This window comes from Pyxicephalus adspersus, chromosome 2 (genome assembly GCF_032062135.1).
Source record: "Pyxicephalus adspersus chromosome 2, UCB_Pads_2.0, whole genome shotgun sequence".
Taxonomy (NCBI): domain Eukaryota; kingdom Metazoa; phylum Chordata; class Amphibia; order Anura; family Pyxicephalidae; genus Pyxicephalus; species Pyxicephalus adspersus.
In genome coordinates, this window is record NC_092859.1 from 148,564,085 (window position 1) to 148,582,892 (window position 18,808).

The 18,808-nt window shown below is 41.6% G+C and overlaps 1 protein-coding gene across 1 annotated transcript; it reads right to left on the reverse strand.

Moving 5' to 3' along the window:
* IDH2 (isocitrate dehydrogenase (NADP(+)) 2) lies at positions 1 to 6,228 on the reverse strand. Its single transcript, XM_072402742.1, has 10 exons — positions 6,078 to 6,228; positions 5,047 to 5,212; positions 3,532 to 3,692; positions 3,312 to 3,455; positions 3,042 to 3,178; positions 1,898 to 2,049; positions 1,445 to 1,557; positions 973 to 1,070; positions 438 to 533; positions 1 to 350 (listed from the first exon to the last, which is right to left on the reverse strand). Exons 1-10 carry the CDS (start codon positions 6,126 to 6,128, stop codon positions 263 to 265), a joined length of 1,206 nt encoding a protein of 401 aa, XP_072258843.1. The 5' UTR covers positions 6,129 to 6,228; the 3' UTR covers positions 1 to 262.
* Positions 6,229 to 18,808: the final 12,580 nt, after the last annotated feature.

Consider the following 18,808-nt stretch of genomic DNA (forward strand, 5'->3'; position numbering starts at 1 on the left):
TACAAGGAAAAATTGGTGCGGGTTTATTTGCTACAAATGGCACCGTCAGGGTACGTTGACAAAAGGTGGTGCAGTAAACCAAGTCCAGCTCTATACAAGCAACAACTGATGCCTCTCCATTTTGCAGTTGTGCATGATGTTCAAGTGTAAAACCAGCATTAGAAGGGTTAAAAAGTTTGTTCCAGCCACACTAAGGTGACTTCCTATATCAAAGTGTTAAAAATGAGGTAAGAACTGTCTGGCAGTTGAACTAGTGCACACTTCATTTCTTCCCCAGGGCTTTGTCAAGATTGTTCTTAATGGCGTCCAAGAAGTCTGTTGTATTTACATAATGTTCATTCAGTCTGACACTGGAAGGAAAGAAATGCAGCGGTTATAATCAGACTACAAAATTAAGGATACATGCTGAAAAATATTGCAAGAACATTGGCACTTACTTGCTGAAACCTCCGTGGATGCATCCAGCCAGATCCTTTGTCATTATACCGCTCTCAACTGTCTCCACACAAACCTTCTCCAATTTCAGAGAGAAGCTGAAGAAAAACAAGTCCAGTTTAATGAAATGTGTGCAGAATCACACTATTTATAGGCATTGAGCCAACATACCCTGAAATTCATCTCAACAGCTCAAAGTGAAAGCGGATGTGGCTTTGCAGACTAATTCTTATTCTTAGACTAAAACTTACTCTGAACCAGAGACAAATTTGAAGTCCAGATTTCAAAATAACTGTTTATAGTTAGAGGGATGTCTCTGCAAAATACCTGAACAAAGCACCTACATCCTATATTCCCCATACAAGGTTTGTCTATAGTGAAAAATGCACTTCATTTTACCTTTATACTGTATAGCAAAATAGTCTGGCTTTTCAAAACACATCACTTAGTTATTGTAATGTGCTGAATCAGAAGACCGACAGCTTAAGAGCGAAAATAGCTTTGTTCCATATAAGAGAGAGAAACTGAACAACTTACTCGATAAGGTCCTGGTTTCCATCAAGTTTTCCTCGGTGCTCCAAGCCTCGTGTCCATGCAAAAATACTGGCAATTGGGTTTGTGCTTGTGGGACGACCCTATATAATAAGAAAGCAGAAGCAGTGTAAAGTAACCTTAGTACCACAACTGTTTGCCAATGTAGATTTATACAAGACAAACATTGAGTAATCAAGTTATTCATGCCATCTGGTGATATGGTGAAGCTTTTAAGTGACCTTTGAAACAATTGCTACATATGTGATAAGCAAATCCAAAACTCCTGCAACAAACTTGGACCAGACCACCCAAAAACATATTATAGCAGCTGGCCAGGAAGTAGTACAACTCCCAGTGTATATTCACCATCAGAAAATAAGGTGATTACAGAATGTCTTCTGTCTACTCACTATATGTGAAACATTCTCTCCAGTTACATCTGTTTTATTGTTATGATGAATAATTTATTAATTACCTTCTGATGTTCCCTGTAATGGCGAGTGACTGTTCCGTGGGCTGCCTCAGCTTCAATTGTTTTTCCATCAGGGCACACCAGGACTGAGGTCATTAAACCAAGGGATCCAAATCCTACAGAAAATAAATGTACAATTGGTGTTCATGCAACAAACCCAACTTTGAAAGATAATATACTTCCAAACCATTAAAACTGGGCCACCAATATCCAGCTATCGTCTGGTATTGAATGGCCAAACAGAACTATTGACATGGAGCCTGAATGAAACAAAAACATGCAATGGGTTTTCTAAACCATCCATGATATTAGGACATCTTTATTTCTGGCAGACAACATAATTTAAACCTATTTAAAGACAATAAACCATATAAGCGAAATGCACTTAAAACATGCATGCATTATTTGCTTAACAAGCATGATGTGTAGTAGTTAACATTTGCTAATGCAACCTACCTTGAGCAAGAATATCAGATTGGACATCCCCATCATAGTTCTTGCATGCCCAGACAAAGCCTCCAGAGGACTTAAGGACCTGTGCAACCATGTCATCAATCAGTCTGTGCTCATACCAGATCTTCAGCTGATCGAACTGTGGCTTGTAGTGCCTGGAAATGAACACAGAATCAACAGTTATCCCCTTTTCATTAGCTGCTGCTATTGTCCAATCTATATAGTGGAGTTATGAGCAGAGCAGCTCAGAAGTCTGCCTACATACAGTTTTGAATGTACTAAAGACCCTAATATACCCATTACCACTAGTAAGTATGTTCTTTAATTATTACATATTACTCATTAGTACCCATAAACAGCCAGATGAGCCCCACATTACACTCCCTTGCTCCAGACAGCAAAATGTGCTACAGCATACATAAATGTTATTCTCATCAACGTAAACAACAAGTTTTAACCAAGTAATGCAGACAACTCCTCCTTTATAGAAGGACACTCCCTTGATGTGCAGTTTTACTTTCTAGCCACAAACCTCCATTCTTCCCAGTACCATCGTTATGGTCTGTGTGATTAGCCAGAACACAATTCTCTGGCTCTGCCACAACACTGTACCCAATTCTCTTCCATGGTTTCCTAGAACTTTGGCGTTATTCATACATTTCCATTGCATAAGACCTAATCACTTGTCTATCAGGCTATATAGGCAAAGTTACTGAATTCAGGATACTGATGAACTGCTTTGTCAAGTTGACCAATTAAGAGATTGCATGGTATAGCTCTCTGGGACAGGGTCCACCCATCCTTCTGTGTCACTGTCATTTGCAACCCCTATTTAATGTACAGCACTGTGTAATATGTTGGTGCTATATAAATACTGTATTAATTATATAGTAAATTTGGGTAAAAAGGTAAAGCAATAACGTGTAAGTTCCAGTGATTAAGGTTTGCAATGTCCAGCTTTAGACAAAGTGATATCAAAATACCTGGTGGCAGGTATGCAACCACTAAGGTTAGGCCCAAATAAGAAGACCTATGTGCCACCATTCTAATTCAGATTATGTGGAGGTGCACATTTTCCTGGTTTGTCGATGGTAAAATGAGCTAAGCATTCATTGTACAGAGGTCCTTCATAAAGTTCTCAACTTACTTTTCAAAGATTTCCTGGAAGATATCCTTGAATCTGCCATCATAAGCCTTCAAGATGGTGTTCTTTGTACTCATGTACAGAGGCCATTTCTTCTGAATAGCATACTGGAAGCAGCTATGTGCAAAGCCAGAAATGGACTGCAAGACAACAATCATACATGTCAATTGTATTATTACCCAAGTATTTATTGACTAGCAGAGCAATATACAATTGTTTAGTGCCGTGAAAGACTATTCAAGCAAATTCTAATTGTCAGGTAATCATAGTTACCTCATCTGTGTTGTACATTCCCATGCCAACACCTCCTGCAGGGAAATTGAACACTTCCCATTCCTTAGCAGCGGTACCATCAGCTGGGCTGAACACCATCTTGAATGTTCCAGCTTTGTCAACAACAAAGTCTGTTGCTTTGTACTAGAAAGAAAAATTTAATGTAAGTAAAAACAACCTGCAACAAATTACTGTAGGATGATACCGTCATGTAGTTTACCTGGTCACCATGTGCATGTCTGCCAATGGTGATTGCCTGTGTCCATCCAGGAACCAAGCGTGGAATGTTCTTGCAGATGATTGGCTCACGGAAGACTGTTCCACCCAAGATATTTCTGATGGTTCCGTTGGGGCTCTTCCACATTTTCTTCAGCTTAAATTCTAAAACAAAAAACTCCCAATTAGAGAGATACCCCAATGCAAGTGAACAGGCCACCTTTTGTTATGTGTGCTACAAAAGTGTGAACAACTAGAGAAAGGTTGAAGGTCAGGTTTGTTGCCCTCTTATGATAGCAGCAGAATTTCAACATGCAGCTGACCAAAATGTATATTGCTTTTCATACAGATTTGGTATTTTGTACAAGTGATATTGTGATGACCATGTTAAATATCAATGTTCCTCGACACAAATACAAATGTCATGCAAAACTGACAATCTGCTGAAAAAAAGGAAGGGTCTTCCAGTTGGTTGTTTAAGTATATCAGACTGCTACACTAATGAGGAAAGGTACAAGGTGCATACAGATTTTAGGCTATCTTCTGCCATTTCTAAAGAGGAGAAATGCAGACAGAATTCCAAACACCCACTTAATGGAACTAATTTTAGAATAAGAACAGACTACCCTAGGCACTTGGAAAATAATGGTATGCACTTACTCTACCTGGTCACTAGATGGCAGAATTTTAACAAAAACTATCAGGAAGGAGGTAAACTGTCAAATAAAGTGAACAATCTGCATCCATATTACTGCACCAATCCATTAGATGCTTTACAAAACCATGACCTAAATTTGCTAAAAAGTTGCAAGTGAATAAGAAAATAGGAGGGGGACTTCCAGCATGCTCTTTGCAGCTATAAATTGTTTGCATGTGACAAATCAATGAAGTTTAACTATTAAAACCTACTGCAGCAAACACCCAATTTTTATAAAGCAATTAAACCTTAATATGGCTAGTTCACTAGTGCACAGATTGTAAAGTTAAGATGTAGTGTGAAGAGAGGCCTATAAACTAGCACCAGGCCATCCAACTGCAAATGCTAAAACCTGCCCTATCATGGCAAAGAAATTCTTTAGCAAAAGACTATTTTTTGCAAAACAAATCCTTGCAAATTTAGTTTTAGATAAAGCAAGAAAGGAAACCCTATTGGGAAACACAAATACAAACTTACCTAAGCCTTCCACACTTGCGTTTTATACTTTAAATACTACCCCGGTTTTTGAATAACATTTGTTAAGATTTTGATGACCGTAAATTCAACCCAAACATTTTGCACAAAGGCCAAGGTCACAATTCTTGGGTTCATGGTCATGTTTCTTGTACACAATTTAGAGTTGTGAGCAAACACAGTTTTCAATCTATGATTTATTTTAAGCCGGGTGAGAATTGTAGGAGGGTGGAAGCCCCTGTATTCTAACCCAACTCATGAGTAACCACCTAAAAACAGCCTGGAGGTTGCTGAAAAGTGCCAGGTGGTGCGCCTGGCTAAAAGGGGCTGGGGAGAACATCTAGTTACCTTCCACTCTAGCCTCATCAGGAGTGATTGTGGCACACTTCACAGCAACGTTGTACTTCAGGGTGGCCAGAGCAGAGTCAATGGTGACCTGGTCATCAGTCTGGTCACGGTATGGAAGCCCAAGATCAAAGTATTTCAGTTCAACATCAACGTTGGACAAAATCAACTAGAAAAAAAAATTAAAAAAAAAAAAAAAGGAACAAAAAGCAGTTAACTATGGTTTGGCTGAAAAGGCAGACAGAAGAGGCAAACTAAAAATAACTACAGTCTGCATTTATAGCTTTGGATAGCCTCCAGACTAAATCCACCAGCTAACTTGCGTTTTTTTTTTTATTGTCCATCAATACTTTAAACTGGTATCCAATGATCTAGTTAAACCAAGCCAAAAATATATGAGTCTCAGATAAGCTATGATCTGCAAATTGGATTCTACTGAATATTCATAAGCAGATTACAGCAATCTGTAGAATTCAATGTACAGCGCTGCGTAATATGTTGGCGCTATATAAATCCTGTTTAATAATAATAATAATTCTTGACTAGTACATTTTAGAGCCAGCAAAACAGTTAACAGTTTGATTTGACGGAAAAAGAAATGGGGGGGGGGGGGATTAGATCATTTAACACATTTACTTCTTGCAATAGTAGAGGCAAATCATGTCCAGTGTTCAAACCCAAATATTTGTTTAAGCCGGGTGGGATGAAATTGTAGGCGGGTGAAAGCCCCCTGTATTCTGACCAAAAACAGTCGGATGGTTTAAGGAAAACTCCTGGGTGGTGTGCCTGGCTAAAAGGGGCTGGTCGAACACCGATGTCTATTCAAAAGTGTTGCCTTTATTGGTTCTTATTGCTTAAGAGTGGCCCAATCACCAGGCATTCTGGCTCTGCAGATCCTAAAACTTGCTTAAGTTTTATTTAAGGCTTTCAGGTGCCTAATGAACTGTTTACTAGGTTGCTGGGCACTTACGGTGCAAGCGCCAAGGTACAAGTTTTTATCACAGCTTTCAAAAATACAGTTAACATTTGCTTACTTTTTCCTTGATAAACTCCCAGATGATACGGGTCATTTCATCACCATCCATTTCCACCACTGGGTTTGCCACCTTGATACGTTTGTCGGCATCTGTAGACAGAATTCAGACAAATTAAGCAACTAGGCCAACAAGAATGCCAAGACAATGATGTTACAAGGATGTATTTGTACCCATTGGAGTGCACATACAGGGAAACAGGATTACACTTGTATGAGTTTTTCATCAGAAGATGCAAAATGATAAGGTTCTTTGAATACCAGTTGGTAAAAATATTCTGTAAACGCATTTATATTGTAACTGACCAGTACATGAAAAACAAAATCCTCAAGAGGGAACGGTTTCTTAAGAAGTAAAGGAATGGAGCGTTGAGGAATATGCAGTCATCCTTTAATGTTCATCACCAATATATCCTTGCTAAAGGGGCAGTCTGCAAACTCATGCTTACCTAATGGCTTCCATATTGGAGTCATGAAACAAGCCATGTGTTCTGGCTTCACTTGCTATGAGTTTATTCCAGGTCAAAGAGTTCTAAGAACTGAATTTAGAGATATTGCATTTCCAGGTATTTGTCTTTTGTACACTCTTGTCACTGATCCAAACTGTCCCGATCAGGCCTATGCAGGTGAGCAACACTCATCCATTTCCGGTTTTCCTGTTTCATACACATTAGTGCCAAGAAACTGACCTGACCACAAATGTTCCAAACAAATAGTTCAGAACAGCCACTTTGCAGGAACATCTGGAATGGAAACCATAAGGGGGTCCAGTTAACTGCACTACAGATCGTGTGTAATAGTTCTAAGCCAGAATGACCTAAAAAGTTTGAGCCATTTGTTTGTGAAAGGTTAGGCACTTTGCTATGTGCACACATACCCATTTGTCTTACGATTTATCCCTAGCACAAGCTATACAAACCAAGCAAAAACTTAATGCCAAGTCCCAACTACCTAGGGACAAACCCATCCCCATCATTAAATAGTCACCTATAAAAGCACCTATCACCCACTGCCGTCAGATGCTGGAACAATTGACAGAAGCATGAACTGGCACTGGGAAGAGCTGACTAGAAATAGAAAACCATTTGCAAAGCACTTAAGATTCTAAGTTTTAATTCAGGCCCATATCTTTAAAGCAAAGGTGCTTAAAGCACAATAGGAACCATTGCCTTTGTAATGCAATACAGAATATGGTTTGGTATGCCAATATTCTCATTTTCATCAGGTTTTCAGAATACCAGCAAGTCATTGTACGGCTTCAGGATTGGTCTCTCTAAACATGCTCTGGTAGTCCTATGCTAGGAGCAAATATTCTGGAAATCAGATTTGCCCAGAATGTTTCTAGACCTTAGTAATGGTCATTTGACCAAGGGTACCTCCTAAATCACTATGCAACGGACACATCTGTCCTATCAGCCAGCGGATTCTGAACTGGGGCCAAGAGCAAGCAACAAACAGCACACCTGTAGAACACTTTATATCTGACCCTTGAAGGCAACAGGCAAATGACCGAAGACTGGTAAAACACCACACAAATTATGTGCCAAATAAACCAATTCTGTACAAATAATCTACACATTCCATACTATATAGAGGTGAACATTTACTTAACCAAAACTGCTGGTTCAGCAATTCTCATCTCTTCCTTTAGTCTGAATTTGACTGAAAATCTGTATCTGTCCCCCAGGCTGACCCAGGACACTAAGCGGGAATGTTGAAGTGTGACCAATTATCAGGTTAGTGCATAAGAAGAATGGCTGGCTAACACCTTGCTTGCATCAGTATTCCCAATAGCAATGTATGAAAATGCAACTGACTCTGCACAACAAAGCCATTTAAACTGAAGCACATAGTGATAAGTAAAGAAAGAAATCCACCCAATGTAGCTACCTGTGATCAGATAGCAACAATGCCGGACTGCTGAATTCAGTCGTTCCTTATGAAGGCTGCATCTAGTTGCATTATAGTAGGACAAGAAAATAATATAGGGTTCAGCTGTGTAAATTGTCACCAACAAGCTAGAGGCTTGTAATCTGCAGTCACCTGGACACCTTGTCCCACACAGCTCCCATAGATCAACCGAACTGCCCCTTATGCGAAAACCATCCAACTGTGAGCTGCAGAGGAACGTCTGAGACGAATGGCAAAGCAAGGGCAAGTTTGGACACATGGCAGGGGCATATAATCCTACACAGTTCCTGGTGCCTGACACCTTACTAGCTGCATGTCTCCCTGACAGAACCAGCATTTGGAAATATGGCAGCAGTCCTGAACTGCATACTGACCCCGGCACTCTTTATTGGGCAACTAGGTCCATGAGGCAGATAAGAGGTGACCTCATAGCAACCACACTGCCAAGTCTAAACAGCCATATAGAAGAGCTTTTTGCTTTAGGAGCCTTGTATAGCTGGGATTATACTATACTCTGGGATAGACTTTGATTATGCAGGAGCCTTCACTTGTAATTCAATGCAAAATACAGCTTCATTTACCTATGAGAACTAATGCCGTGTCCACCAAGTTTTGTGCAAAAGATCTCCAAATACTAAGCTACGATATCAGACGAGAGTCTGCCGTGTGTACAGCGCCCGTCCTCCATAGTCCGAATGACCATCCAGCGGATGCACGGACAATGGACGACGAATGATCGTACTAGAAGTGAAGGGGGAGAGAACGCAGCGGGGTGCCGCTCTGTCGTTCTCCCCCCACAATAGAACAGAATGGTGATGTATGTACAGCACTCGTTCATTGGAAAGGATCGTGAAAGATCCTTTCCAACAACTATAGTTGCAAATGTGTATGCAGCTTTAGCAACATTCAACCTCTTAAGGCCAAAGGCTTAAACTCCAAATCAGTTACAACTGCACAGCTAATCTGACAGCCACCCCATGAAAACAGTTGATTTCATCAAACTAGGTAACCCTTACACACAACTCCATCAGAATATGCTGAGACATATCAGTAGCACCTTAAAGACCACACTATTGTTCCATACAAACTTTAGCAAGAAGTTTTCTGAAAGTTCATTTGGAAGTGGCAGCTAAAGAGAAAGTGGAGATAATACACTGAATACATGGAAGGCTTGTCCTGGAAGCCAGCCAACTCGCATTCCAGATCTTAAGATTGACTTGGTAAACTAGCAACACTCAAACTGACCTCTGCATCCACCTTGACAATACCTCTTCCAAGGACGCTGTAACTAGGCCTATCCAGATTTATCTGCTCTAGAGCAAACATTTCCAGCAGAGAAAGTTTACTGTAAGTGATATAAAGTATGCTACCAGATCACGTTTTACAAGCCACCATAACCCAGCTCTACTTTTATATTTAGCAGATCTTGTGTTAAGACCAATTCTAAAATATTGACAATTGTAGCCATCCCAACAGAGGTTATAGAAGCTTTAAGGGGAACATATGGACTACACATGCAAACAGTGCAGTGTTCGTCCCAGCCCCTTTTAGATGGGCACACCATCTGGCACTTTTCAGCAACCACCCAGCTGTTTTTGGATGATTACTGATGAGTTGGGTCATAATACAGGGGCTGCCAACAGCCTATTTCTTCCCACCCAGCTTAAAACAATTTCTGGGTTTAGCACTGTAGTGTATGGTTTAATATTTGTGCCTTCCCTGCCCGCTATATTACCTATAAGTTTACCTGTGGGTATTCTCTATAGTATTGGCCGCAGCTTCCTCCTACCAACTTCAGTCACTTTTTTCCATTGCTTGAATGCAACTTACACATCGCATGGATGCTACACAGTCAGGGAGGAACACTCGTCACCCCAGCTATTGGAGAAGTTTCTAAAGTCACCAGTAAGATATCCCCCCTTCCTAGTGTGTGATAGTTTCCTCCTCTTAGATTGTAAGCTCTTCAGAGCAGGACCTTCTGTTATTTGCAAGCCCTATTTTAATGTACAGGGTTGTGTAATATGTTGGCGCTATACAAATACGGTTTTATAATAAAAGGGCAAAAAACTGCTGTAAAGATTGGTTGTGTTGATGGGGCCATTAAGTGCTTAAAAACTTTTAAGGCTTAGTCTACATAAGAGGACAGCAAAGTTTTATGGCCATTTATGGGGTGGGCGGGAGCACACTAGGCTGACCCGACTTAATGGCTCCACCCACCACCAGGGAATGCCCCCGATTCGCATTCCCTATTTACCCCGGTGGTGGAAGTATCAATGCTGGCCGCAGTAAATAGGGAAGCAACTGCAAGGGGGTGGCACTGGAGCTCCGGTAGTTCCCAACGCCTCCTCCAGAGCCGCACGTTGCCGGCCGGCATTAGGCCGGATCGGCCAGGGGGCGTTAGGCCGGAGCAAACTACCGGCTAGGCCTATCTTGTCTAAAGGCCAATCCCTGGTCTACATGGACGTTTTCCCCAGCATTTACCCTGAGTCCATGTTTGAAATCCCCATGCATTTAAATGGGCTAATCTACACCAGCACCTTTACGAGCTTCATCTTAAAAAAATTAAAACGCTGGGTTAAAGCGGGAAAACCCAGATAAATGCTTCCATTGATTTCAATGGGGCGTTTTTAAGCATTTAAAACATTACCGAGGTAAAAATGTGGGAAAATGTGGCATAGATGTTTTCCAGTGTTTTAAAGACAAGCTTTAAAATGCTAAAAAAGTGCACAAAAATGCAGTAGGAACGTTTACATGTGTTTTTTTTAAACGTCTGTTTAGACCTAGCCTAAGGCATCAACTGAAGTAATGAATGTCGTCTGACGTATGCACAGGCTCATACACAAGGCGTCCAGGATTTTATAACCGTTCTCAAAGTATGCCAATCTTCATGACCTCTAAATTAATTTAGTATGCATATCTGAAGATAACACTATGTGACGATGTCACGCGAGACCTTTACACCATACTGCACCAGGATATAGCTCTGTGCAATTATTTTTGGCTCCCTAGACATGTCTGGGTCTAAACCTATATACCAGGCTATGGACAAGTCTCTAAAGGTCAGAGATTCAATGACAAGTGTACCATGGCCTAAGCCAAACTCCAGTCCCAATGTGCTCAATTTGAAAGGTCCACTTCCTTTTTCCTGTAAAGGGTCCCTTGATGTGTTCTGTATGTGCAGAAAAGTTTAATGCATAAAGCAGGACACTGCAGGAGCTGTACTTTGGTTTACGTTATAGGCTCCGAAACAACCAGAGCAGTGATCCCATATCACATCTCAGCCTCCCTCTCCAGGTCATTAAAAATCTAAGCCTTCGGCTACGAAGCCGTCAGATAATTTTCATCTGATAATTGCTCAGGGCTGATATCAGACGAGAAATCTGAAATGTACAGCGTTTGTCGTTCATGGATCCCTCCTGGCAGATCCATGGACGATGAACGATATAGTAATGAAAGTGAAGGGGAGAGAGTAGTGGGGTGCCACTCAGTCGTTCTTCCCCCTACAAAGAGCAGAACCGCACCATATGTACAGCATTCATTCATGAATTGTTTAGTCTTGTCGTTGGAAAGTATCGTGAAAGATTCTTTCCAACAACTATTGTGCCTAAGTAGCCATATACTGTATGAATTTGAACAAGCATTAAATACACAAAGCTCTACAAAATGATTGTATTTCACACGATGACCTTACCGGTTAGTCAGCAACTAACAGGCATGCAATGCAGAAGCCTGAAATATTTTCCATGCTACATTTGGTCATGTGCGGTCAGGGAGCATTGCTTAGTTTCCAGTAATGAGATGGAACACCAAAGCCAAATATATTACAGTGCTACAAAAAGACAACTACAAAGAAATACTCTGAACTTGCCAATTTATTTTTCCTACATGCAGAAGAAACAAGTTTTGAAGTCCCCTCTTATGTATGGTACATCATGAGGAGTAGTTACTCGAGTGTTAAAGCATCGAAAGCTGAAACATTTCGGAGTCTTGAAAAGTGGTACGTCCTATTTTTGGAGTTTGCACTTCTCTTCACTCCCAGAGACAACAGGACAATGCTAAAGGAGAACCCCCCTGAATGTACTGTCATCCCATTAAAGCAATCTCTTTCTAATTCCGTTCTGTAACATCTATAGTTGTCAGGTTTTCCATCAGTTTTCTGCCACCAACGACATGGCAGATCTTCCCCAACATGGACATTGCAATAAAAGCCAGAAACCCTTCCAACGCTTCTCAGCACGATACAGAAAACATTACAACCTAGTGGAAGCTGATTAGTTCTTAATGCTGCACAAGTTTATTATGGGCTTAGACAAACATATGGTACTTTGTATCAGTTTGTTGTAGGCGATGGTCAGTTCCCATAATTAAGTACACAGGTTGAATAGGGCAGTAACCTTGCCTGCTTTTGCTACCTAAAAACGTATAGAGTTTGGGTGCAGTGCCTGACATCCAGTGAGTTTCACAAAATATACTAATCAATAATAAACCCAGAGTACAGAAGTCTGGGGATCAGTTCTACAAACATGAGACATCAGGAGTACAGTACACCCAGAATGTACCCAGAGCTGAGCCTTGAAATGTCCAGCACGCAGAGCAGAATTGCAGGGAATTCTGGATACCGGATGGCAGGCACGGTGCCAAGAGCAGCAAGCAGACATCCCTAATCTACTGCATTGTGTAGAGGGTGCCAGACGCTAGGTGCTGCATCCAGGAGCATGGGCATCCAGGAGCATGGGCATCCCGAGTACAGGGTGCTAGGCGCTGCATCCAGGACCAGGAGTATCTCATGTACAGGGTGCCCAGCGCTGCATCCAGGAGCATGCGTACAGGGAGCATGTGTATCATGAGTACAGGGTGCCAGCTGTTGCATCCAGGAGCATGAGAGATGTGGAGCACAGGATGCCAAGCACTGCAGCCAGGTCAATACAAAGCCTGTGTACAAGCTGCCGGGCACTGTATCCAGGACCATGAGAGTACGGAGCACCTAGAATTATATCTATAACAGTTTAGTGGGCATGTCATTAAATGCAGAATACAGCATGTTAGGCACGTCATCCAAAACACTGCCCCATACATGGAATTGCAGAGCTAATGCCATGCATGCCATTGGTGCCAGGCCTTGCACCCAGGATTGTGCTGCACATATCAGGCAGACAATGCCCCCAGACTACCATGGGCTTCTTGCGATATAATGCAATAGTACCAAAGTTGCATTGTACAGCTTTTTTTTTTTTACTTTACCAGAGTTGCTCTGGGGCATTTGGACTTCGAGGCATTTGCTGGGCACTACCTGGCAGCTGCCAACCACTATGCAGTATCACCAACATGCTTGTTTAAAAGCTATTGACGTATCAATCTATTCAGGGTCATCTGTGGCTGGGAAGTACTACTGTGTATTAATACAGGTAGTCCCCGTGTTACATACAAGATAGGGACTGTAGGTTTGTTCTTCAGTTGAATTTGTATGCAAATCGGAACAGGTACATTATTTTATTAAATGCAATTGGGACAGATGTTTGTGCCAACAAATTATTAGGCAGCATGGTGTCCATTACTGTATAAAATCCTCACTGTGAGTTAAATCACAAACAAAGCAAAAAAAAAAATCTTTATGGAACCTAGGCATTCGATAACTTCTGGAGGAAACTGTGATATGACACTTTGATATGCAAAAAGAAACAACTGCAGAGTTCGTCTTGGTCATTAAAGGGTTACAAGAGCTTGCAGAAGAGCTCACCCCTCTAGGATCACCCAACCTCAGCTGTGTTTAGCAAAAGATTTCTTCTGCAACTCATGCAAACTGCCCCCTTCAAGCCTCTGTTCTGCACACTAACAAGCAGGGAAGCCCCATTCGTTCGTATCTAGGAGTCGTCTGTATGTCGGATGTCCTTAACTTGGTGACTACCTGTAATGGTGAGACTGGCATTGAGGTTGTGGTGCAGTTATTGCTACCTCATGCCAGTGGACTGCTTCCTAAGCTGAGACCCTACAAGTAGCTTCTACCCATGGCAGCCCCTTAGAGAATGAATAGGGGCATCAGTGAGCGTTCCAGTACCACTCTCTGACGCCAGCTGTCAAATCTGCAGACGCAGGATCTTTAAGAACTGGTGCTGCAGTGCAAGTAACTGAGGTGCCTGCTCCCGAAAGCCGCATGGGATTGTTTGATCCCAAGGGAAGCCCTGACCTAGCTTGAACACATTTTCGTTGTTTGAAGAGAGTATTGGACATTTTATGGAAAAAATGTCCAATTTGCCACCAGTGTAGAATAGGTCTCTGGCTATGTTCAGACAGACCAGCAATTTCCTCTTACCAATTTCACACGAAAACTACTACAGGATTTTTTTTACACTTGAAAACTGCTATGGCACCATTTTTTTCAGCACTGCAGATCTTTTGCATATGATGTGGAGGGGTCCCCAAATGTATCCATACCCGTCAGTGTAGAAAATCTTGTTTAGGTATGGCACCTGTCACATACACCCATTGCCCCGGTCATGTCCCTGCCTCCACCAAGCCATTCACAAAGCACTCAATCCCTGACTTCAATTTTTGATTGGCTAGAAGAGGGGGACAGGTACACAATTGGGCACATAAGAACCACAGCACTTAATATGATGATTATCGCTGGTAACAATCTTTTGTGATCGTTTCCAGTGTCAGATGTCAGAGCCAAACTTTTTCAGTCAGGGGCCACATAATAAAATTTGAAAGAGGGGCGGGGCGATGGGGGAGTGGGCGGGGTTATGCCATTATGACGCCACTGAACATGACGTCATGATGGCATAACCCCGCCCACTCTCCCATCGCAGATCTGAGCCTGTGATGGGGGAGTGGCCGGGTGGTGTGCAGGGACACGAGCCGGGACATGTTCCTCTGGCCGGTGTGCCCCCCCCAGCTGGGTCCTTCTCCTGACCCTGCCGGGGGTGGCACTGGCCAGGGCCGCATAACACCCAAAGGGCCAGAAAAAACACCATATCGGGCCGTATACGGCCCGCGGGCTGTAGTTTGCCCATGCCTGCCCTAGATTGTAAGCTCTTCTGGGCAGAGTCCTCTCCTTCTGTGTCACTGTTTGTATCTGTCTGTCTTTGCTATCCCTTTTAATTTACAATGCTGCGTAATATTTTGGCGCTTTATAAATCCTGTTAATAATAAGAATAATACTAATAACAGCAGTTTATCAATGAGAACATGGATTAGTCGGTCCTGAGAGAGGAGTGCTGTACACATACCATGGCGGATGAGTGAGCAGCACCCCACTATTCTCTCCTCTATAGGAATGACGTGTACAGCACATGGGCAAGAATCTGACGTGTACAGCAGTCACCCGACGTTCATGGATCCAACCTGATGGATCCATGAAAGACCGAAGGTGAGGGACCACTGTACTAGTCAATAGAGAAGAGCACAGTGGGGTGCTGCTAGCTCGTTCTCCCCCCTCTTCATAGAACAGTATGGCACTGTGTGTACACCACACGTTCATTCATCTGTCACTATCCTGTCACTGGAATCACGAAAGATCGTTTCCAGCGTTCAATGTGTACGCAGCCTTAGCTAGCAGCCACTAGTAAATCATTAACGTTATTCTCAATGACATCAGGGGACATCTGTACATGCTGTAGATTTCACAAATGATTGTTTCAATCAGAGAAAATCTATAACAATAAAAAGGGGCCCTAAAGAAGACTATAAAGGGTCCCAAGCCTTTTAGGGATCCAAGCTGCTAATTTCTGTATCTAGTGCAGGGAAAGGCGAAATTAAGCATGCATAGACTGAACAAAGTCAATAGAAGGCAGAAAAGGTGAAGGAGGTGTCCTAAACTTTTGTTATATTGTGAAGGTGTGTAATAAACTTGTAAATCACCAAAGATATACTCTGTCATCTCTCATACAATCCCAGTTCAATATTCTTTCAATGTCATAACCTTCTCCTAGTCTGATGGGGTGGAGTTTGCAAGAGAGAGTGAAAAAAAACCTCTGGAAATTTACATGACTTTTGCTGCAGGCCTGCCCAGATTATCCTGTGAACAGGTCACAGTGTCTTCAAAGGACAGGGCAAAACCTGATGCTTTAATCTTAGGTCACATGTTGCTTTTTCTACCAAAGCATGTGATGTAGAGCTATGTGATATTGCTAGCTATCAGAGGATACACCATGGTGTCTGCCTGAGCACTGTCTGCTTGTGTGCCTGAAGCTTTAGGTGAATGCAGTGCATTATGTTTAGGAGTGCAGAAAAAAAGTTGAAGCAGGCTGGAATGATGTTTTTAAAGTTGTTTTTAGTTCTAATAGAAGGTTTTATGTAATAGGATATGATCAGACAGGCAGCGAGGTGGCTGTGCAGTTATTGCTTTCTCATGCCCCTGGGCCAATTCCTAAGACTCTATGGACCTGTCACTTTCACCTACGCAAGATCTCCAAAATCCGCCCCTACCTGTCCCCAGAGACCACCAAACTCCTTGTACACGCTCTTATCATCTCTCATCTGGACTACTGTACAGGTGGTTAAAGCAGCAGCAGGTCATTACAGAGCGAATGTTGGTAGATAGATCTGGCATGTTAGTAAATACTGACCAACAATACACAAATTATATCATTTGTACTAATGATCTACATATTCTCAATTTTAACAGATAACCTTCGATGTACTAGTCATTTTCATTGATTGTATTTTCTTTTCTTTTTTTGTTCATTCACGTTTCATTAATTCTGTCAGAGAACAGAAACATCTTAGTATTATTTAACTTGCACAATAGGCACAAGAGGAATTTGTCAGAGTGTATTGCATGAATAGTTTGTATAATTGCGCAGGCATTCCTATAAATTAAAACAAAGAGGAAATAGCCTCTCTGGTGCACAGACTTGGATATGTCCTAATTAGGTCAAAGGTGCAAGTAAGAATTTGGCCAAACTCCAACTAAATAGAGAAACTCATATAGTCTTCTTAAAGGGAACTAAAGTTTGCAGAGCTTTATTGGAGATAAGGACAGAAAATTTCTCTTTTACAGTAACCATTCCTAGGCTACGTACACACGTCTTCTGATAATCGCCTCATGGCTGATATCTGGCGTGTGTACAGCGCTCATCATCCGGATAACTGTCCTGGGGGATCCATGGACAAGTAACAATCGTATTGAAATTAAAGGGGAATAACTACAGCCGGGTGCCGCTGCGTCTTTCTCCCCCTTCCCTCTCCATAGAGCAGAACGGTGCTGTATGTATAGCCTTTGTTCATGCATCATTCAGTCTTTTGTCATTGGACAATTATTGCATGTGTGTATGCAGCCTTACCTGCCTGATTGCTCTCCTAACGGTTTAAATTTACCGAGCTGCACATCTCAGCATTGGTTTCAGGGATACCTGGCCCATCCCAACTTCCCCAGGGATTGCCAATCAGGATGGCCAAAAATTGAACCAGCAGAAGAAGAGATGAAGATGATGGGAGCCAGGGACAGGTGAATGTTGGAGGGTTTAGTTTTACTTTAATACCAAAAATACCACTTAAAACATATATGGCAGCTGCATTTGGTAGCTGCAAATCAATATTTCAAATAAACAAGAACTAATATAGAAGAAAGCATTGGCTGATATAAACATACAGCAAGTTGGGACATTTAGCTGAAGGTACATCAATAACTCAGGCTCCAATTAAATCACCAATTATTATTAGTATTATTAATAAATCAGGCCCAATGTTTTGATCCCAGGTGAGTCAGTTTTGCAAAAGAGACATAAAAAAGTGCACAGCTTTTAAGAAACTTTGTGTTAGCCTTTTGTAATGGTGTGATGGTATATTAGTATGAAACTCAAATTAGAATGTGAAAAACATCTGGGGACATAAGGACTTTTTTCCTATAATTTTATCTAGTGACCCTCAGCTTTTATACTCCCCATTGGTAGTTTTACACTCTCCATTGTATGTATGGAGGGAGCCACAGTTGTCATCAGGCTGCATATTTGCCATGTCTGCCTTTGATTCAGGAAGCTGAATAAAATATTGCATTTCTGTTTTGGAGTTTAGATACACCTCAAAGTGTAGTTAAATCAAAATTCCTCCTGTTTTCTTTAAATGCTAATATTACTTCTATGGACAAAAGACTTAAAAATAGGTACCTGACATGGTTATTCACTTTAAATGAGAGAGAAAGCCATGTCATGCTCAGCTTCCCCCTGTGATGAGTTTCTTTTTGTAAAAAGAGCAGGAGATAAACTTCAAATTGCTGAATAAACAAACCACAAAGCCTCTTCCCAACACATGAACTGAGAAAATGTTTCTCACTTGTACAGCTCCCCCTCTGAGCAAGAAATAACATAAAAGGGGGGATTGTGTTTTAAATACAGATTCCTTTTGGACAGAGGCAGGTATGGAACTATAAGAAGTTGGTTGATTATTAGTTGGGTGGTTATTATTGTCTGCTTTACATGCTAAAGGAATTGTAACTCAACTGCACTATTGGTCTTTTGATTTCCTTTTGTGTTACCTCTTCCACACTGCACAAGCAGAATGAATACAATCCTATTTCCCCAGCCAAATTTGCATCTTTTTTGTGTCCCCCTTTTTTCCTCCAGACTGCTTTTGGGAAGGTGGATCAGTTTCATCTCTTTTTTCTGTTTCTCTCTGTTTTATCACAGAAAACGGTACACTGAAACAGAAGATATTGAAGTTGTGTGGGCTCACATAAATGTGTGAATCATAAGACTGAAAAAACAGAAGTACAAATCTTTTGGTAGGTTAAACCAATCATACATTGTCTATGTATTTAGCTGCTTGCTTGGATTTCCATTTTACTACAACACCAGCCATGGATTTATGTTGTCTGTCTGGCGT